This window comes from Athene noctua, chromosome 17 (genome assembly GCF_965140245.1).
Source record: "Athene noctua chromosome 17, bAthNoc1.hap1.1, whole genome shotgun sequence".
Classification (NCBI taxonomy): domain Eukaryota; kingdom Metazoa; phylum Chordata; class Aves; order Strigiformes; family Strigidae; genus Athene; species Athene noctua.
In genome coordinates, this window is record NC_134053.1 from 3,165,680 (window position 1) to 3,188,363 (window position 22,684).

The 22,684-nt window shown below is 47.3% G+C and overlaps 1 protein-coding gene across 6 annotated transcripts in view; it reads right to left on the minus strand.

Moving 5' to 3' along the window:
- Window positions 1-18,358, minus strand: part of SETD1B (SET domain containing 1B, histone lysine methyltransferase) — a 54,599-nt gene extending 36,241 nt beyond the window's left edge. For 5 of the 6 annotated variants that reach the window (XR_012634675.1, XR_012634674.1, XR_012634672.1 and 2 more), the window contains exons 1-6: window positions 18,118-18,358; window positions 17,651-17,805; window positions 17,104-17,202; window positions 16,327-16,597; window positions 13,024-13,136; window positions 9,112-10,287 (exon numbers count right to left, since the gene is read on the minus strand). Coding sequence is in view for 2 of the 6 variants with exons in the window: in XM_074920856.1 (XP_074776957.1) it covers window positions 9,112-10,287; window positions 13,024-13,136; window positions 16,327-16,597; window positions 17,104-17,202; window positions 17,651-17,805; window positions 18,118-18,190 (1,887 nt within the window). In the remaining 4 variants the exon portion in view is untranslated. Of the gene's footprint in view, window positions 1-9,111; window positions 10,288-13,023; window positions 13,137-16,326; window positions 16,598-17,103; window positions 17,203-17,650; window positions 17,806-17,958; window positions 18,023-18,117 lie in introns of those variants that run through there. The other variant, XM_074920857.1, reaches the window with a different exon arrangement.
- Between the last annotated feature and the right edge of the window lie 4,326 nt (window positions 18,359-22,684).

The following is a 22,684-nucleotide window of genomic DNA, read 5'->3' on the forward strand; positions in this document are numbered from 1 at the left end:
CTGCACAGTACTTCTTATATCACATACCATAATCAATACATCTCACTTACTGGATGTGATACTAAGGTTGTGCCTCACTCGGACGGAGTTACACTGTGCAATACTCTTGATACCAGAGGTCAATTAAAATACTAAAAATACTGCAAAAAAACTGTGTTATAATAAAGGCCGAACATTCATCCATCTTACAGCTGTGTACATTTAGCCCCAAATTCACTTACAATAAAATCTAGTCCTAACCCAATCTCCCAACAGAAGTGCCAAAAGGCACTTTCCTGACTGCAGCCTTGTGCCACAGCCCTTTTGTAGCACGTGTGTCGCAGCAACGAGCCAAGACAAAGTCATGCAACAAGATTACCTCAAGCTGAAGCCTGAGCATCTGACCCAGCAGGGATCACAGCTTACTTGTGTCCTGCAGCCAGGCTGGGTGCTCCCTGCGCAATGCCAGCTCCCGGGGAATTTAAAAACAACCCCAGCATCAGGTCTCCATCCTCCATCAGGGCTCTGGGGCCCAGCTGCCCTTCATCAGCAAACCCACATCACCTTCCTGCCTGCTTCTCACTGCCCTGGAATACGTCTCAAGTTTGCAAAATCATCTGCTGTTACCACCCTTCTGATGTAATTTGGGAGATACATCCCACCTGACATTGTATTAATAAGCAAATAAATTCATTGAGATTCTCTTGTCAAAATGCATCCTTTCACACACATCTCCATGGCATATATTCAACGGGTAGACTGCCCTTTATGTTCTACTGTAATTTGAATAATTTTATGCAGTACTAATGATTTTCATATTTTCCAAGTAATTTTTTTCCTGGACAATAGCAAAATGCTTGTAGCACCATGATAACAGTTGCTCACGTTTATCTATATCCTTCAAAGACAATATTTCAATTATCTGCACTGGAAATTCTCAGCCACATCTGCTGACCAAAACGCCACGTTCGGCAACGGCTTAGCAACAAGGAGTAGATTGGAAAACTGTCCCCAGAGCTACACGCCAACATTAAACCAGCTCCTGCTTCCACTAAATAATACTGCTATCCTTATTTTGTTTTGCCTGGGACACACAAGGCACCAGAAATAACAAGCTCCTTTGGGAGAAGGGAAACCTGGAAAGAAGCCACCTACTTCAGCGATCCCTCCCCAGGCTCCGGAGGGAACGTCTCCCCGACATTAATCGTGCACAGTGGGAGGAGGACACACAACCTGGACATAAGCACAAAACCATACTGCTTGCTGTGAAACACAGTTCTTTTTGGAAAATGCTCGATATAAAAAAAAAAAAAAAGGACTCTCACTCCACACCATCCACAAAAGCATCAGACATCCGCTTCCTTGATCAGGCCAGCAAAGGGGTGTTTCAACCCCAGGAAAAACCAAACCCAGTGCTTCCTTCACGTCACCCAACCTGTACCATCTCCAGTCATCTTCTTCCTAAGGTTCCATGCCATTGCACTCACTGATACAGTGAATTTAGGCAGTGGTGAGCCTGAGGACATCCCACCTTGAATGCTTGAAGGTGCAGGCAAGGAGGAAAGATGGGAAGGGCTGGCGAGACCATCTCTGCCTCTCTTCTTCCTCCTCTCCTCACCATTCTCAGAAACTTTTTTTCCTAACGATCTCTCTGACTTACTGCCTGATACAGAGAGAGAGATACTGGGCAAAACACAGGTGAGCTGGTCAAAGGTGTGTGATAAATTGCACTTAGTACACAGTTATCAACTGCACATAAATACATACTCCACAAAACACACACGTTCAGAGCAGCCAGCAAATCCAAATGCCGCTAAAAAGTGCCTAAGTCAAAATACCCAAGTCCCAACAAGTGAAAATTGGAAGTTCTGCTACAGCTGTCTGATACTTTTGCAACCAAACCTCCAAACCATAAGAACTGCTGCCAGCTTCGAGTTCAAGCAGCAGTTTCGTTTCCTCCTTGCGCGGTGCCTGCGCCGCGCTCACAGTGCCCTCTATGCAAAGAGCGATTACCGAACCCCAAGCCGCGAACAACTTCCTTTACTCAAACTGCTCCTGAAGCAACACTTTTGCAACGCCCAGAGGAGTGCACCTACTCCAACCTGGGGAGAAATTAGAAACCCCAATTTGTCGTCTTGCTATTTTATATGCATCTTGACCTCATCAGGCCTGTCTGCACCACTGGAAACTTGTGAAGGCAGCCACTGGCTTTATTTTAGCACTAAGCAAATAAACGTTTTACAAGACTTTTTTTAAAACTTTTTTTTTTTAAATACTTTGGTTTTAAGAGCTGAAAAATCTGAGCAACCTTTTTCTCATGATGAATGGGCATTTCCAAAAGCAAGCACTGCACTTTCATAATAAATCCTGAGACAGCACTAACATGTCTGGGTCAGAGGAGCCCTCATGGGCAGGTGTATGATGCGCAGAGTTAACGAACTCATGGGTTTCGTTTTGAGTTTTGCCCTGTCTCCACTGGGTATAAACAAGTACCCCAAACTGAAAATTAAAAGTAATAGAAGGGGGGTGGCAAAGTCATGGGACTCAAAATTGATGCATATGGAAAAAACGTTCTACTGATGAACTGCATCTATTTAGAGGACTCCAGGAAAGGCAACAGCCAGCAGAAATTTGAATAAGCGCTCGTCTGTTCACTGCTCTGTGTCAGACACAGACACATATAGAACACAGCGGCTGCTCCATCTTCCTCAAAATCAGACCCAGAAATTAGTGCTGTTCTGGCGGCTGCCAGCACAATATGTTAACAGCAATTATTTTCTCAATATTTCTACTGATTACCTAACACACTGGCACATTTTCTCAATGTCACTGCATGTTGCAACACACACTGCCATCCAGTAACTTGTTTGCATTCCCCTGGTCACTTTTCACAACAATCAGATGCAAAATGCAACTAGAACGATAATGGGTTGGAGAAACTGTGAGGAAAACGTGTCACTTCAATGTGAGGCTTCACAGCCTGCATTTATGACATCTGAACATTCAGTATCATCACTGCTAAAACCTGAGTGTTGAAAAGAATGAGAAGAACTCTGTAAGCAGCAAAAGGAAGATTCCAAGGGCTTTCTAACTGTAAATAGTCTGCAGAGCTCAGCCTTGCAAATATTAGCTATATGCTATGGTTAAACACTGTAATTTGGATCTAAGTTTCCAGCACAGCAGAGCATCTGTAGATTACATAAACACAAAAGAAGCAGTGCACTACCTATTAACCAGCAATTCAATTATACATACCCAGTCCACCAGGAACTGAAAATTTACAGTAAGTCACTGGTGGAAAAACCAGAATGAACTGAGCTAGTGGCAAGAGTATAAGCAGCAACAGTGAGTTATAAAAGGGGATGGCAATGTGATTTCTATTAGGTATGCAAAATGCAGAAGCCTCAAAGTCTTGGCCTGGTATGAGAGAGTGAAAGAACCACTCAGCCTCCCAACCACAGCCTGCTTTCTATTTTTCAGTTACACTCCAGAGCATTTCACTGCTTCTAGCTCTGTTATCAACAAGAGACATGTTCTCTCATTCCACTGCAGCTGTTAAGTACCCAAAAAACCCAAACCATATACAAATATTTCTCCATTTAGTTTTTTTCCCCCGCCATGAGCACACACGTATGAGGGGGTGCATCACCTGGATCACCAGGTGAATCCTATGCAATTCTGCTCTGAAAAAGTGACTGTAAAAACTGACAATGGGCTTGTTTCCTCTCAATGAACACATATGGCTGGTCAAGCCTTCTGCTCTGATAACCACCAGCCTTGCAAGCACTCCGAGAATCAAACTGGAGCCAAATCCAAAAAGTCAGAAGTTAAATACAACTTAGCAAACACAGACAGACTTCTCTACTTCATACAAATTTTCTGTAGGAGCAGCAGGTTGTCATGTGGTAAATGAATCAGATGTACAAGGAAGCAGTCCCTGCCTGTGGTCTTCCAGTACCAGCTCTTAAAAAAAAAAAAAAAAAAGATAACAATACCCTGCACTGCATTTCCACTGCTTCAGGAGCCAGGACATCCTTACCTTGGCCAGGTTATATGGCAACTGACCCTCAGCCCTAAGCACCTCCGGGAAGATGTAAGGCTGCAGTCCTGCCCCAGTGTGCTCCCTCCTCTGGACATGGAGGCTGAATAGATTTCCAAGCTCTCGAAAGGGTCCAGTGTAGTGTCATATTTAAATCACCTTTTGAGGCATTTGTCTGCTGCCTTCCTTTTCTGAACAAGCTTAAACTCCACAAGATCCCCTGAAGTCCCTGCGGCTTCTTGCTGCTGTTGTGCCTGGGTCAGGGAGGGCAGAAATGAACCCACAGTTTAAGCAGCTCGCTCTCATTTTAATTTCACAGGTTCAGCATGGCTGGTGTAATTCATATGTAAAACCACAGCAGTCATCCAAATCTTTGCTGCCTGGGCATTGGCTGGCTGCATTTCTGGAAATTCATGGTCATAACATATACCTATTTTTTGAGTTTCCATTAGGAACCGGTTCTGTCAGGCATGATCACATTTGCAAGAGCTCAGGAGGCAGGAAAATTTGAAAAAGTGTTTATGAGTCTGGGCATAAATCACAGCTCGCAGGTTTTTCTCCCTTCTTCAATTAAAAAAAATACGTTCAGAGCAACCATACCCCACACCTACTCCCCCCATCTCCCTCCAGAAATGATGAATCCCACTCTAGCTGTAAATTGGATCCCAGGCGTACTCATATATACTATACATACATAACAGCTACTTACGGGCATAAGGACTCTTGCACAGTTACTGTGGAAACCAAGGTATCAAATTTCCTGGCTCTTAAGACTCTACCTTCTCAACCTTAATGTGCATTTACCTTGAATAAATCACTTCTGCATTCTCCAACCCAGAAACATCCCTTAGTAGAGTGTGTTTGGGTTCATCTTTAGGAGGCTCCAACTAACCCCACTGCAACCGTCCCAGAGCATGGGGCTGGCTCCAACCCTGCACAACCTGCGGATGGGAGCAGGGTTACAGGAGGAGAGAGCATCCTTCTGCAGGCAGAGAACGACTTGCTCCAAGGGGCATCAACCACTCCTGGGGCAACCACTGCAGGTACTGCTGGCAGAGAAACCCCCTGCAACTCCTCTCGCAGCCTGCACAGCATCAGGGCACTGCTTTCTCTCACAGGCACTCGTGACAACTAAAGGTTGAACTTGGCTCTGTAGGAAAGGAGAATCATTTACCAGTTACTGAAACACAGCCCGGTCTGGATGGGGATGCAGCAGCGTGGAGTGGCACAAGACACGATGCAGTGTCTCGAGGAGAATGTCATCACATCTTGCTAAGGCTCTGGAGGGACAATGTGACACTTCAACATAAATTTCTTCCAGTTCTGGCCACGACCACACAAGAACCCAAAGATACTTCAATGTGAAGTGCAAATTCAGCCCAGATGTAACCTCAGGGACTTCAGCAGAGCTCACTGTAGAGCTGAGCGTGACCCACCTCATCTATGTGTAAGCACAGCTCAGAAATTCTCCCTGGGTAACTGTGAGAGGATCTGCTGCATACACACAGCTCATCACAGGGATGCTGATCTGTCCTGTAAGAGGCACCTCAGCATCCAGCATGGCATTAGAAACATTCACAACAGCCAAGTGACACTGAGGGGTGTCAGTGACAGCAGTGGCTTTCAAGATCTCTAGGACTGCTGTGCACTGTGCAACTTCCAGTTTGCCCCCCAAACTGTTGGCTAAAATTCACAGCAAGCAGCAGCAGAACTGCTCTCACCTCATTCAAGTTTCAAGATGTTTATTTTTATGATTAACTTTGGCATTTGTCAATCATACCATCTTCCTATTACACACTAGCTATGCACGCAAACTGCACTGTTCACATAAGCTGAAGGACATGAAATGCATCACCAATATACAACGAAGTGACTCGTTAGAATCCTGTCACCCTCCCCAGCACACAGGCAGGGCCTCTTCCTGTAAAAAGCCAAACAAAACCAAGACCTGGCTCAAATGGGATGTCAAAACGTCAAACTGTACTTACTTAATATTTGCACTTCTGAAAGAGCAAATATCCTGCGAAAAAGAAATTATTATGATTCTTTCCCTGTTATCTCTCAGGAACATAGGAAGAAAAGTTTGTACATTGCTACCCTCAAAAATTTTCCTAAAATAACAATGCAGTTCAGCTGTTTCCTTTCCTTACCACCTTCTAGATTCTTGAAAAAGCCCTCTCTGCCTTGTCTTCCTGGCTGGCAGGTTGTGCTGTTTGTAAAAGATCTCTTTTCCCCTCCTACCTCGTACTGCCCGCATCCCACTCTGATCCACCTCTCAGCGCCCGTCCCTTGGCTAAGCTTAGCAGGACTTTCTCTGCAGACCATAATCACTGCTCTGAGATTAGTCGGGAGTTAGGTGTTGCAGACAGACGCACAGCCCTTCCTCTCCCACACCCAAACTCCCTGCCAAGCTCTGGCTTAGAAGTATCATTCCGGATCTTGAAATCAAACTCCGGGGTCTTGCATGATAAATCAGAGCAATTGCTGGGGCTTGGCTGTGCCTCCTTTACTTATGGCAAGTCTGGGGTGATTAACTTGCCTGAGGATTTGACAGCACCTCGCCTATAGAACAGATGTTACCGTATTAGCAATCGTTGACAAAAATCATGCCCGTTTTGATGGGAAACAGGAGTAGGTCCTTGAAAAGCACCTACTGTCAGGAAAAACTTCCCTGCAACTTTGCTGGTGTCCTTATGAATCCTGAGCTTTTCCCAGCTAGAGCACCCGCCCAAAGAGAGCTGGCCTGGGGCTGCTCCGACCCTTGAAGAGCCAAATATGAAGTAAATAAGAAGTTCAAATTCTCTGCCCTTTATTGCTTCCTTATGATACTTAATGAGCCCTCCCTATGCTAATATATCATTTCTGCTCTACTCCCCACACCACAGTCGCTAGAAATACTCGGGTCTGCCTTCCCTCTGTTTTGCTGGAGGATTCTCTGAAGGACTGAAAGTTGAATAGTGGTATCACAATAGGCTGAAGCCGGAGGTTCAGCTTTCCAGCCCTCAGACAGACTCAATGCCCCTCTCTAACTCAGTTGGAAAGCTGCAGCTCAAATTTCAGCCTATGTTAAGTCACTGTTCAGCTCTGCTCCTTCAGCAAAAGAGAGAGAAGCCAGGAGAGACTTTTTCTAAAGCAAAAACCTAGGGGGGGGGAAGAAGGACAGGGGAAGGAAGCAAAACACATGGAGATCGTTTTTTGTGTATCAGAAGGAGCAATGAAAGGCACAGATAACTTTGCAAACATGCCAGAACAGCTTCATGTGATTTGTAACCAAGAGGAGGGTTGAATAAATGGCTCTAACAACAAACATCAAATTGGGGGGGGAGACAATTAAGGCAGAAATGACCTGCATGGAGACCCTGCTACCACCTTCCTGACTTCTGCAGAGGATCGAGGCATTTATATCATTTTGTACCACAGAACCATCGATGTGAACTTCTGACACCAGCATCTCATTAAGGGGAGACAAAGACTTAACATGGGCTTCAACGTCAGCACACTGCTGCCCCATATCACAACCTACAAATATAACATCCCAGCCTGTTCCCCAACGCTGATCTCAGCCACAGAAAGTGCCTGACCCCACATACCATGCTGGCATTCATCCATCTTCCTAAACACGCTCAGAATTGGCTGCAACACTCTTGCACAAGAATAAGGACAGCAAATACAAGTTCAGAATGGCAAGGAGATGAGGGATGCCTTCCTTGTTTTTTTAGACAAACTAAGTCTACCAGACTGAGCTCAAGGAATCAAAACTCCATTCCTAATTACTATATCATCAGGTCCCACTGGCCAGGTACTTGCCTCCCAAGAGGGGAGCCTGGGCCAACCTAGATGATGAATGAGACCTCAAGCAGCTGAATTGTTTCAAAGGCTAAACTGGCAACTGCAAGGACAAGTAGGTTTGGAAAGGCATGTAAAAAACCCCAAAATATCCAGTACAGTTACAATTTTTTTCTATTTAGCACTGATACCTGCACTATGTTACTGCTGCAGTGCTCTTCCTCCAGTTAAGCACTCTGCAAAGCCTAGAGCTACAGGAACAGCTCCTCCTCTCCTGAAATGCAGCTGTTTCTCCGGTGAAAACTGTAGACCACTGGACAGAAATCCATTCTGGCAGCTTAACCCCAGCAAACTTTCATAAGTAAATTAAACTGATCTACCACACTCGGGACATTTACACAAGGCCAGACCTCTAGGAGGGTTGAGGTCCCCTTACTGCAGAGTTCTTGCACACCAGGGACAGCAGTTTCATTTGCTTGCATGACTATCATACACGTGGAGGAGAAAGGGTCTGACATTTGCAAAGATCCGTATTTTGACTGTTCCTTGACACAGCAGAATAGGACCGATACGTCCACTGCAGCGATACTCACATTTGTTGCAACAGACCTCCCAAACAGCCATTGCCACGCAACGTAATTTCTCTGTCTGCTGGCACCATTCCACACCGTTAAGCTCTTGCTGTCCCTTCAGCCACAAATGCCCCAGCAGAGGCAGCAAGCTCCGCTCTATTATTGGAAGACTCAGTGGAGCACATCCCCCACAAGCCAGCTACCTCCCCCTTTCAACTGAGCAAAGCGAGTATTAAAACCCAGCAACTGTCTCCCGTTCAAACCAGATGGCATAAATAGCTGGAGAGCTATCAAACAAAGTATACATTCAATACTTCGGCGTAACATGAAAGCCCCGTTAAGCAAGTGTGTGCATACACACGCACCCACGCTCAGGGACCAAAGCAATGGCAGAAAGTGCTCGATTAACTCCTCTAGTGGCTTAAGTGTCTGTCGACACTCAGGACATTCACACAGCATAAGCACTGGCCAAACTTCCACGGCTTGTGCAGTCCTTGAGCTCTCCTGAAGCTATAAATTGCAGCAGGCTGCCATTATAAACAAGGAAAGCTGGAGACCGGCAAGTTGATTAAGACCATCACTTTGTGTCATGTCTAACTCATTTCCAGCTGCCTTGAGTAAAAGAAAAAGCCACCAGAAACCCTACACTCTAACAACACCAAAAGAAAAGAGTGACTCCCTGCCCAGCTCGGGGGATATGCACGGAGCTTCGTAACTCAGTTCCAGATCACTTACCTCGTCCATTTTTTCTGACGTTGGAGTCTGGTCACCAGGCACCATTTCTTTACCCTCCGAGGTGTCAATTTTGGAGGTCCTGCTCAGCTGATCGATGGGAGTCATGCTGGCCTCCGACGTCCCTCGGGAATTCTGACTCAGAGAAGCCGTCCCAGGGATGGGCTCGTCGTCGTCAGAGTCAGGTAACGGCGTCGGGCTGATGTCCTCCAAGCCTGTGCTGGAAGGGCGTGAGGAAGGCGTCTGACCTCTGTAACCAGGCTGAGAGTTTGAACCGTACATTGGGATGGGAGAGAGCTGGGAAGAGGAAGAGGAAATAGGGCTACCTTCCATTCGGATCTCATTATCCGAGTCATGCTCGTTAAGAAAGGGTAACTTTGTTCTCTGCTCTTTTAAGAGCATCTCAATCCTTGAGTCTAAACTGTTATGTTGCATTTCTGACTCCATGGTGGGGGTGCCAGGGGTCTCGCTTCTCTCTGGAGTCTGAGAGAAGGACGCTGTGCTCGGTTCAGGAACAGAGTTCGAATCGGGCAAGGGCGGAGGCTCCTCCTGTTTCTCCTTCACTGGGACAAAATCGATGTTAGTGGCAGCGCTGCTTTCCACAACCATCTCAGTGGGAGGTGGCGCAGGTCTTCGGTACTCAGTTTCCCTGGAAGTCTGGGGAAATTGCTGCTCATCAGATTGGGGAAATACAGCTGGTGCTTGGTAGGGAGAGAAAGCAGATTTGTAGCTCGAAGAACTAGAGTGGCTCAAGGGAGGAGTGTGAGAGAACTGAACTGGCTCCTGCTGATGGGATTTGTACGTACTAAACTGATGCTCCGTCCCTCGGTAAACACCTGCTGCGTTATGAACATAGTGATGTCCCGGGCGACGGTTGTAGGCATCTGTAAATTTTGTTTCATGTCTCCTGGGTTTGTACCCACTGTCCTGCCCAAAATGGTACACGGGCGTTGTCTGACGACTAGAATAGGTGGAATCCTGGGAAAACGGCGTCCCTAACCGTGGGGTGTGAGGTGTTCCTTGGGACTGTGGGGTGAACTGGCTGTAGGAGTTTGGGGTGTCTTGCCGACAGCTGGAATAGGCTGTGTCATGGGAAAACGGCGTGCTACTGTTTGGGGTAACAGATGATCCCGCAGAAGAAAGGTTACTGTCTTTCAGGCGCTTCAGGGAATCTGTCAACTATAAAAACAGAAGAGAGAAAAGCACCTAAACACACACTTTTTAAAAGATATTTGTCTAATCCATTTGGTTTTCAGAGGTACCCGGGAGTTTGGATTCATTTCCATGTCAAAAAAAAAAAAAACTAAACCCAAAACAAGGTTACAGCATCCCTGAAAACACAAACCATTATCCATTATTAACAATTCCCTTTGATTTAAAAGAAAAAGGCAAGCAAAGTGGAACTTGTCTGTAAGAAGGGAAGAAAACAGTAGATACAACAGTATTCCTTATAAGTTATACTCAAGAGCATCAGATGAACAGGAGACTTGCACGATGCTTCTAGCTAAAAGAGTTTCAAATTCTATCAGCTGTGAAAGGCTTGTCTAAACTGCGAATAGGAAAGACAATTAAGACAATTCTGAGATAAGAAATCATCAATTTATCTTTTTTTTGGTAAACAAATCAAAACATACAAATGAGCAAACTGCCAGCCTGCAACCAAACCTATAGGGCAGGGCTTTGTGTTGGTCCAGCTGAGGGAGCTGACCCACCACCTCTCTAACAAATGTTCATCTGTAACAACAAAGGAGAAGGCTACAGGTATAAAAGGCACAAAAGTTCTCAACCGCCAAAACCACTTTTTTAAACCCCTCTTCAAAGACAAATGCTCAGGTAAAGCACTACAGATTATGGCATTTGAAATGGAAACCCTACAAGCATACAGAGCAGCCAAGTAATTGCTCTGCAACTCACTTCACAGGCACATTCAGGGGGTTTCTAGGAGGAGCCCTGCTCCAACTCAGACTCTGCTGAGTCATAACAGTGCCACACTAATCATCAGCACCAGAATCAATTTTCCATAATGCAAACTAAGAGCTCAGTGAGAATCCTCCCGGTAGCAAGAGAGGCAGGACTGAGCTCCGACTCCCCCAAAACACACCAGGATAGCAAACTGGTGAAACTACAGGCTGGCTGCTCCTCTCCCAAGCCCAGGTAGGTAGAGAGACCCTTAAAGTGACCTGCCAGCACCAAACTCAAGCTGAGCTCTCACCTGCCTGCTACACTCACACACATCTCACCCACTCAGTAGCGTGGACTTGCTCTTGGTGTGACTCCCTAGAGACTGTGACTGCATGGACATCAGGAAAGTTTCTTCCTCGACTGTTTTAAAACCCACAGAAAGGGCCAGGAACCAGGCATGTGCTTCCTGCTAAAATCCACATCTCTGCACCCCTGGTGTAGATGGGATGTGGACTGTTTTTTTAGGGGGGTTTGGATATGGCCTGGAGGCAGGGACTGTGGTTCGCAGAACTTGTCACGTCTTTGCTGCTCTGCATGAAGGGGAAAGCAAATGTCAGGAGTATTTTACTTAACTACAACAGCAAATAAGCTTGTTGGCAGATTCTAGTGGCAAGAACATGATGCAAACAAAGTTACGCACAGAGCAATAATTTTGGTTGTAATTGGGGAAAAAAAATCAATTCAGTGTAATAATATAATACACGAACACAATACCTAGAGAAACAATCTTAAAAATAATTACAGCAGGGACTGCTTTGGGGGATATCATCAATTAAGTGTTTTGCTGTTAACCCTGAAAAAGGAGTAAGAACAATCATTTTTAGAGATGTGCAACAAGCAGAAATGAAAAGCCAGGTCCTGCTCGTAACAGGGCTCCCAGCAAAATCATTACTTGCCTCCCTCCTGCCTTTAAAAACACCTTGCTGGGAGGTAAGGAAGAATCAGCTTCTTTATGATTTTGTTAAAAGGATACTGGGGTTTTGCCTTGTTACTGTTGGGGTGGTTGGTGGGAGGAGAATTTTATTTTTTCAGATCAATGGGATTTTTCATGTTCAGTGTACAGCTCTGACCTGTCCTGAAAACATCTGATCACAGAATTAATGATATGATGGCATTTTAAGAAGTCATAAGGGGGGGAAAAAAAAAAATCTGACAAATCTCTTTCAAATTTGATGCCTTAAATTGGGTTCCTAAGCCACAACCAGGAGCCAAAGTACATTTAGACAAGACAAAGGGACTGACAACTTCACACAAAGAAGGCTTCACTGCCCCCTTGTCCTCTCATCCCGGTGGGGTTCAGAGGGGAGCAGGTAACAGTACAAAGCCATTTAGAGAATTGTACCCTAAATAATGAGGGACCCCTGCAAGCCCTCAGGAATTCTATCCACTGCTTTTATTAACAACTGATTCCAGCAACTAATTAAGATTCTGGAAAATTCATGCTACTACTCAAAATCAGACACCTTCCATCTTTCAGCCTTTAAGCAAGGCTGAAGAACGTCCGCGCTAAGGATTACATACTGCAGACGCTAGGCCAAATGTACCGTTGTAAATCATTCCCCCTGACTTCAAGGGAATAATCTCATCTCCCGGACAGATCTGATCCAGTCCTAACTGCAGGAATTTCTAATGTTAATAGGGCACATACTGTTGGTTCTGTGGGTATTTTTCATTTAGAAAGACAAAAAGCACTTACCATGCTATGCAGACACCGGCATACAGATTAGCCACACGCACTGCATTTGCAGAGAGTTACATTTGCTATAGCAATTATGAGCAAGTTATATTTAAATGTGAATTAGTAACATCCACTGAAACTACAGCAAGTCAAAAAAAAAAGAAGCTAAATTAAAAGTGTTAAACCGCTAACATTAATGACGCATTTGTTTGGAATTTTCTAGAAAGTTATTCTTTAAAAAAAAAAAAAAAAAAAAAAAAGCCAAGCAAACATACCTGGAGAGTTTCATTCACAGTTGGCGATACATCCTGTTCGGTGCCTACAGGAAGGGTCTGAGGAGTGTAGAGACCATTAACGAGCAGTTCATAGAATCGCATGCGGGTTTCACCTGCAGAGACCACAATGGAAGAGTTGATTAAACAGAAATAACACAGCCTATATAAAAATACATATTCTTGACACCCGCATGACCCTGCTACCACTCCCTGCCCGGTGTACCCATGCAACAGCAGAGCAGGTATCACCTCTGAAGCTCGCAGGGATCGTTTTTAAATAATCTGCTGGGCAAGTGAAGTCAGACACTCCCTCCTCCAGCCAAGACAAGGAGGTTTCTAAATCCTTTTTCCTCTTCTCAGCCTGTTTGGCAGCTCTGCTCTTACCATGCTTTCTGGAGAGCAGCAGTTTCCCTCCTCTCCGAAGTGCCAAGCAAATAGCTTGCAGATTTGAGAAGTGAAACTCTCACCCAAGGGACAAACTTCTGCCAACACCCAGAGCCACTTCAGAAAGCTCTCCCAACACACCTTGCTAGTAGAAACTGGCTGTTATTAATGCAAACACAATGCATGGGAATGCTGAGGACAAAACCGTTAACGCTGCCTCTTCCAAAAAGACACCAACTCATCCTTTTTTTCCTTCTTTTTTTTTCCTCCCCCTAGTTTAAGATGTGCTCAGTGGCACCCTTCAAAGAATAAAAGCCAGAGAAGCAAACTGTCCCATATGTTGTTACTGGGCCTCAGCCTCTTCGTTCCTAAATTCTGCAAAGACACAGTTTCTTAGTACTAGATTTTTCCACAAAAACCCAATCCTACTTATTTTGCAGTCTGTAAGAAATCTGTCATCAGCTTCAAAAGCAACAGAATTAGACCCTGAAACTGTCTTGAGTTTTGTTCTGAAAGATAAAGAATACATAGAAAAATGGACAGACCCAGCACCTGAGCCCAGAACACGAATTCAGGCAAGATCTCCCCTGAAACAGGCGTACTTTCACAAGGAAGTCCTGCAGGATCAAACCCCAAACTCCCTGTGAGTCACTCTGTGCAATTTGAAAGCAAAACACTCCTTAGCATGATTCTGCATACTGGAAAAGACTCATTTATCTTGAATAAATGCTGCAGGTGAGGTTATTTGGTTATCAAATCTCATTTCACAAAGTCTTGAGCCACATCCTCAACTATGTGAACTGTTTTAATTCAACTAAAGTCATGACAAAACTGATCTCTTCATTACAAGAGCTTGAAGAGATTCTGGAAATATGCTTGAAATACTAACACACACAGCCCCCCCCCAGACTACAGTGCCATGGATATGGAAGTGTTAGGCTTACTTTAAAAACTGTTTTTAAATAAATACAAAGTAATTGTCAGTTTCATAATTCTTCCCGGATCCCCAATATAATGCAGTAAAAGCTACAATTTCATTTTCAAAGAGGTTTATGAATGTGAAATGATTCCTATTTCTCTGAGGACAGGTAATTATTGGGTATTGTGTCCATTCTGTAGGTGGATAAACTGAGGCAGAGAAGTTGCTTTAAACTAACCTGTCTTAGATGAGGAGGCTGGATTTATTAGTTCCAAATTCCCAGGCCTGTGCTCTGGCCAGACGGATAAAACAACACTTTTGCTGCTAATATTTATTTACTAGACTATGAAAATCAGAGTTTTAACCAACCTTTCATCCTTATGAAAAGCTGAATACTAGGAAGAAGTGTTGAAAACTACACATATATATATTTTAAGAATGTCCTAACCTGCTAATGTTATTTCAGGAATAACATTTTTATTTGATTCTAACAGATTATAGCATACTGACAATCTTATTCTTTTAGAGATGCAACTGTGGAAAAAGAAAACCATTATAAGCATACAGCTGGCAAACAAAACAAAAATGCAATTTAAAACTAAGACTTCAATGTTTTCTCCCAAGAAACAGAGCATAAAACCCCCTCATTTCCCTGATGCACAGCTAACTTTATTGAACAGCTGCCTGTTCAAGACTTGCAGAGTAGTTTACAAACGGAGAACAAGGAGGAATGTAGTACAATCAGCTTGTTTAAAATGCCTCTCATTAAGACATCCACCACTTACAAGCCTGTTTTAGCTTACACTATTAAATCTACAAACGGTTAATTTGTTCTTACATGTAATTTTTACCTTCACATTTCGAAGAAAGCAGGGGAAGGAGCCTGTTTGTAACAATGAATGATACTAGAATTTCAACTTATACGTAAGTAAGGTCAAGCTTAGCTCACAATAGAAAATATTAGATTACTACTGTGATTTTTTTTTTAACAGTGATCAGTAATGTCAATAAACATTCCACTATACCCTCTTACCACACGTGGCACACCAACCGCCTTATAGGCTGTGCACTAAATTGTTGAGACCTTTTAATACAGAACAAAAATAGCAGCATTTTTAAGAAAATGGTGTTAATGTCCTCATCCCAAGAAAGTGTGCAGCAAGTCAGTTTTACACTAGAAATCCCATGTTTGCAATGAAGAAGCACAAGTGGCAACAGATCTACACCTCCCTCAGCTTTAGACATTTTCTAAAATTCAGGCACATTTTAGCAAAGCTCTTCACTAACAGGCTTGAAGGAAAGAGAAAAGACAAAGCGGTGAAACGCAATGCTTTCATACTTCCAGGAACTTTATTAGGCTCCCTAGGGCTCGGGTCTGGGGCTGAGAGCTGGCTGCCTCCAGGACTGGGAGCTGCTGTCGCTTTAAGAGCCAGTCTCACACTTACACACTCGCACACACACTGACAAGTGCTGCGTGTGCACTCTTTTGCTGCCAGCCTCCACTTTGCTGCGAAGTATCAATGAAATGCCAGGCACGCAGAGGACAGCACCCAGCCCCGCCGCCACCGCCAGAATCCAGGGATTTGGGTCCCAAGAACCCCCAGGGTTCGCCCCAAAATCCCAAGTTTGCAAAAGTCAAGTGCCACGGGGGCCGGCAGTCCCGGGAGGTGGCCGAGCGGGGCCAGCCTGGGACACGGAGATGAGGGGCACGGGAGGCCTCCGAGGGCAGGGGACAGGGCAGGGTACAGGCAGGGGCCGGGCAGGATGGCAGCATTTTGCAAATTACAGGGCTGTCTCCTAGCAACAGACAACACATTTGGCTCCACGTGACTTGCCAAGGCCCCAGAAACCAGACCCGCTCGCAGGGGGGACAGGAACACTCCCTTCATATTTTTAATCGCCGGGCTCTCGCGGTCTGCAACGGTCTCTCGTTTTAGGAGAGGGTCGGGGAGGGGCACTGCAAACCACAAACGCGTGAGGCCGAGATGTGCCCCCCTCACCTTTCGTATCCAGCTCCACGTGGATGATGTTGCCCATGACGGAGGTGTTGTGAAGGTGCTGGACAGCCTCCCGGGCACCCTTGACAGTGGCAAAGATCACTTTGGCGATGCCCAGGTGCTTCTTGTTCTTGGGGTTGTAGAGAATCTCGACCTCTTCCACTTCGCCGTATTTCTTGCACATGTCGGTCAAAAAGTTTTCACGGATGTTGTCGTTCAGCTTGGCAAAGGTGACCTGCTTGGGAGGCACTGGCCCCACGTAAAATTCATCAATCTGGAAACGGGCACAAGGTGGGAGGGGGGCGATAAAAATAATCACCATCGGTAACCAGCTGGGGGACGCCATAAGGATGGCACGGGAGGGAGAGGGTTAAAGCATCCTGCAAACTCTGGGGAAAGAAAACTGCCTCCACGGCTCTGGGATGAAACCCGGAGCCGAGCAGTACCTCTGCCGCTGCAGCCATTCATTGAAACTGGCTCCTTTCTGGGCTACAAATATGTATTTTGAGCAGTACCGTCGGCAGAGAGCCCCCCTCCACCGCCCCCCAATCCGAGAAGCCCCCAAGACACCGCTCCAAAACCTTCAAGTGATCTCGTCAGACGGATGAATTGATTTCTCGTTATCTTTATAGAAGAGGATTATTGTTAAACAGTTTGCCAAATAATAATGTTAATAGGAACATGACTGTCATTTAAACGGTCCATTAAACTATTCGGAACTGAAGCTTCACTCCCAGATAAACAAGAATACAGAACTAAACCCCAAAGTCAGGGCAGTACCTTGAATTTGGGGACAGACAGCTCCAACTCCTTAGTTTTGGTCCATATTCGCCCTATTCTGGGATCCCTGACACAATCCACAGGAGCGATTCCGGAGTTCTGGGAGGAGGAGGAGGAGGAGGAGGAGAGAAAGCACAAAACCAGCAATAACAGAGCTTGAAATTTAAGACACAAATAAAAGAAAAAATAAACCCCAAGGAAGCACGGGCTGTCTCAAGGGAAGGGGGAAGCATACACACACATACACACACGTGTCAGATTGCAATACTGCTGGGAAATGCACACAGATTGGAAACACAGAAATAAAGCCGCAGGTTTGGGCTCCTTGGGCTCCTGACAGTTGAATACAGAGTGTCAGGTGGCAGTAACTTTGGTGGCTGTGTGTGTCCCCCCCCAGACCCCCCTCCCACACACATGCGCTACAGCGGGGGTTACCACGACCCGGAGGGGACCCCCAGCCCCCAAAATGCCGGTAAGATGGAGGGGGGGGGGGCAGAAAGGGGGGGGGCACAACACAATGGGGGACACCCACGACCCCCCCACTTACAGGCATGCTGAAATGTTGCCCATCGTAACGGTAGAGTTTGTGCTGTCCTTTTTTCAGAGCCGGGTCAATAATCAACTTGTAACTTCTCCAATGGTGATTTCTTTTCTCGACAGAAGTGCTGGCTTGCGTGCTGTTCTCCATTCCGTTGATCCAACCTGGACGGGGAAAGGAGTGGGGGGGGAGGGGGGGGAAGGAAGGGGAAAAGAAGAAAAAAAAAACACACGGAAAACCGTAAAGTTAAAAAAAATATTCAACAAAGACCTCTTCGTTGTTTTTTTTTTTTTAAACGAGCCGCCCGCTCTACACACCCAGGCAGGGAGGAAATCCACCGCGAAGAGAGCCCTAAAATGGGGGAATTGCCAGCCGGGTCCCCCCTCCACCCCAGCCAGACAAGAGGCAGAGAGGGAGGAGGAGGAGAGGAGAAGGGAAAAAAAAAAAAAAAAAAAAAAAAAAAGACCCAATCTCACTTGAACTCTGCTTTTTGCCATGATCTTCAGGGTGCTTGGCTTTTTCCCCCGCCTTGATCTCTCGGAAAGACATCGCGCTCGGCGGCCGATCGTCTCCGGGCGGCGAAAGGCGAGCTCTCGTCTCACATGGGGCCGGTTACCGGCGCGGGCTGGCCGCCAGGCTCCTGCCTCCCGTTTTCGCGAGCCACCACATATTGTGTGTGCTCGCTGCTGGCGGCGGCGGCCTCCCACAATACACCGCTGCGAGCGCCGCGAACGCCTAACCGCCCTCCGCCGCCTGCACATTCACGGCGGCCGCGCCGCGCAGCCCCCGGCCCGCGGCCGCCCGCCGCCGCCCCGCCGCCGCCGAGCGCCGCCGCATGGGCCGCCGCCGGGGTGGGTTGATTTTTTTTTTTTCCCCGCCCCGGGGTTAACGGCATGCGGGGGGGTGAGTGGAATCTGCCCGCTGCATTTACCTTAGCGCAAACTGTTTCTAAACAAGATGGACCTATAGGTGGGACAAGTTGGGTGGGTGGTTTTTTTTTTTTTTTTTAAGGGGAAGACTTCGGGGAGCCCGGACCGGGCGGAGCGGGGAGCCCGCCGCCCTGCTGCGGCGGAGGGGGGGGGGGGGGGGGGGTGCTGCTGCCACCGCTCAGCGACTGCACGACCGGGGCGGGGAAGATGGGGGGTGTTAGAGGGGGGGGAGCAGTTTTGCTTATTAAAGGTCCGGGCCCGGCGGCAGCCAATCAGCGGGAAGCTTCCATTTTGTTTTAGGTATTAAAGGCCGGGCGGCGCGGTCCCCCCGCCGCTCGCCGGGGCGCGGAGCCGGGCGGAGCGCGGCGGGCGCATGGCGGGGCCGCACTGGGGCCGCGGGGCCGCGGCGGCTCGGCCGCGGGCGGGCAATTGGCTGGTTAAAGGCAGCGGGGCGGCCGCAGCCAATGGGCGAGCGGCTTCCATGGGGCTTGAGTTATTAGACGGCGGTGTAAAAACATCCTTCAGCAGACAGCTAAGGAGAGGCCAACAGATCAGGCAGCCATTTTTCTGCAATGGAGCGAAATGGCCAACTGGGCTTTTCCTTTGTTCCAAAAGGGGGATCCGCCATGTGAATCCACACCGTTCCACTTTGCGGGGAGCGCTCGGGGTGGTGGTAACGTTTGGCACCATGCTAGAGGACTCACTGAAGAAGGAAGATTTAAAAAAAAAAAAAACAAACCAAAAACCAAACAAAACTAAACCAAAAAACAAACAAACCAAACCTTAAAAAAAATGCGGATTTTTTTTTTTTTTTTTCCCTTATGGTTCGGGATCCATCTTTGTCTTGTGTAACTAGGTCATGGCACACCCTATGTCAGCAGTTAACAATTTCGAATGCCAAAAGAAAGTAAATACATTATTTTTAAATTTTTTTTGTTGTTTTGGGGGTTTTTAAGCTTTGTACAGCGCTCTGATGCCTGAACAATAAATCTTAAGAGAGCATATCCTATATTAAACACTTGATTCCTGGCCATTTTTATTAACTCCTTTGGTGCTTATAAGGTAACGTTTTAAATATAGGCATAGGAATAATGAATTCTGGCAAAAAAAAGGCAATTTTGCTCTGATAAGCTCTTTTTCTTTCTTTCCTCTTACGTTGTAAGTACCCAATCCATTCTGTCCTTGCTAAGTGTAGTTTTCATGTTAATGTTACTGAAGTGGTCCTTATTGCTAAGCCTTCATTTGCATGTCTTATGTTTTTGTCTGTTTATCTGAACCAATTTATGCTTTTTTTTTGATGTATTTTACTTAGCAAAATATCTAGCTAAGAGATGCTTAAAAGTTGTTTACAACCAGTAAATGTTAACCAGGTGTTTTCACACTAACGTGTAGCCTAAAACGATTTAGGAGAATATTTTTTAGTGTCTCGGTGCTCTGTGGAAAAACACTGAACGTCCTTTTTATGTACAGAGTAAATCTGACACAGGAAGGTAGATTTAAGCCTCGAGTAGTAGTCCTCGCTGCGTACGGTCAGTCAACATAGCTGGACAACTTTTTCTATAGCTTTTTTCTTTTTTTTTTTTTTTTGATGCTAGACCACTGCTATACAAAGATCCGTAACTATCTTAACAAGATCCGCTTTGACTTGCAAACTTACGAGAGAAGTGGTGATACAGATCATATATATTTATAGCCGTTATTTTAAAAAAGCGTAACAACTTCACCTTCAGAGCTGCATTCAACTATGGTGCGTGGGTAAGTAAACCCTTTTGCCCTTGCAGAGAAACATATAGACCAGGCCTGTGCGGCTAATGTTATTGTCCTGGGCGGAAAGATCCTAATGGTCGTCTGTACGAGCCGTGGCGATCTCCTTCTCCTCAGATACATCTAACAGCGTCTCAGAAACGTCTATTTTCAGGGAGGGATTTCTCTTTCTGCATAAAGCGCTTGGTTGTCCGCAGCCCTGGTGTGGTGTTTTTTTTTTTTTTTGCGGAGAGACGCCGTGAATCCATTGCAGGCGTTACGTGGCTGTTAAATTGAACGCATAAAAAAAAAAAAAATCTGCCTGCAAACAGTAAGATGTTACTGAGGTTGATTTGTAAAAAGGCGAAAAGGCGGTGGTGGTGGTAGTAGGGATCTCTTACATGTTTTATCCGTCTAATTACAGAAGCTCGACAAAAAGCAGCAACAAAATGGGGGGGGTGTTTTTCAAGACGGTGAGTCTTAATGGCGGATGTCTCACTAAAAAGCACTGTAAAATCCTTCATACCGAGAGGCAGTGACTTGGAGAGAGGGGGGAAAAAGGAGGTCTGGAAGTAAATCCAAAATGAGGGAGTTTCCTTCCAAGTGAGGGACCCTTTGCAGCCTGAGTTTTACAGTTGGAGAGCCGTGACGCAGTTGATATTCACAGCGGTTGTGCTTTAGTGCAGCCACCCAGCCTATGAAATGGCCTCCCCGCCGAAGTCTGGTGGTTTTATTATGTGAAAGCCTGCGGAAGCACCGTGTCCCGGGCGCCGGGAGGGGCGGCTGGCGGCGGGTAGGGCGCTCCCGGTCGCGCTCCATGTTGTGTGAGGGTAGCCGCCATCATGGCTTCTCTCTCGGCGCCGCGTTCTCCTCAGGGCTGGGGCGGCGGCGAGGCGGGCTCTCCCCCACTGCCTGGCGGCGCTCCGCGTCCCGATCACTGGAGGGAAATGGCCTTTTTTTTTTTTTTTTTTTTGTCTTCCCACCCCCCCCCTTCCCCCCACCGCTTTGTGAGGGGCTGTGGATGGCGAAGCCGAGGAGGGAGCGGGGCGCCTGGGCGGCTTTTTCTCCCCGCGGCTGCCGCGCACAACATGGCCGCGCCGGGAGCGCCCTGCAGCAGCGGGAGGCAGCGCTGCGGGCGGCGGGGCTGGCCGCGCTCCAGCCCGGCCGCGGGAGGGAGGGAGGGAGGGAGGGAGGGGGGGCGGCCCGGCCGGGCGGGGAGGACAAAGGCAGCTCGCATAATGCAGGCGAAGCCCTGGGTGCCTATAAATAACGCCGCCCGCCCCTCGCCTTCCTCCCTTCCCCCCGCCGCAGCTTCCAGCTCGCTTGCTTTTATAAATACCAAAAGATGAAAGTAGCCTAATGCAGAGGGAAAAAAAAAAATTAAGAGGAACAAACAACAGCCTCCCACCACCACCACCACCACCCTGAAAAAAAAAAAAAAAAAGCGGGGAAAAAAAAAAAAAAAGCTGAGGCAGTTGTGGGGGACGGAGGGGGGGAAGCCAGGCAAATGAGCAGGCAGCGCTGGCCGCGGGAGGAGCAGGGCGGCGTCGGCAGCTCCCCGCCTGGAGCGGGCTGCGCCCCGCCAGCGCGCCGGGGGGAGCGCGGCCGCCGCTCGTCACATGGCTTCTTTGTTGGTTTGGGTTTTGTTTTTTTTTTTCCCTTCTCCTGCCCCTCCTGGGCTTTGCCCCCCTCCGCCATCGCCCGGCTGCTCCGCCGGGGCCGGCGCTGCCCTGCCTCCTCCCGCCCGCAGCCGGGGTGGGATGGCCCGGCCTGCACCGCCGGGCGCCGCGGGCCCGCCGCCGGGGCTGGGCTGGCGCGGAGCCGGCTGCTGTGCTGCAGTGCGAGCCGCCATGGCCGTCTGAGGTGTTACATGTGCTGCTTTTTTTTTTTTCCTTCTTCTTTCCTTTTTTTTCCTTTTTTTTAAATTTTTTTTTTTTTTTTTTTCCCCGAGCAGATTTTCCTGCAGCTCGCTTTGGGTGGAGGCGTGGGGGTTATTTCGGAGCTTCCCAAGCCTCGCTGTTGCTCTGCGGGGAGTTGCACCTTGTGCTGCACTGCAGACCCAGATTAGGTGAGCTAGGAAAGCCTGGCTTGAGCAACCACTTCAGAGGGCAGGACAGGGAGGAAAAGCAAACACTTGTAGAGAGGTGGCCTCCCTGGTAAGGCTAGAGCAGGACCGTCCTGCGGACCCTGTGGGAGGGAGAAGGTAAGTGGCTGCTTGGCAGAGGCTGCCTGCGGGAGCGGCATGTGCCGGGCTGGGTGCGCCCTGCCCGCCAGTTCCTGCGGCTCAGGACCAGCCGCTCCGTGGGTTTGTAAAACCTGTGCTGCGGTATGTGCCGAGGCTCAGGGGTGTTTTTCCTGCGAGGGAGTAGGG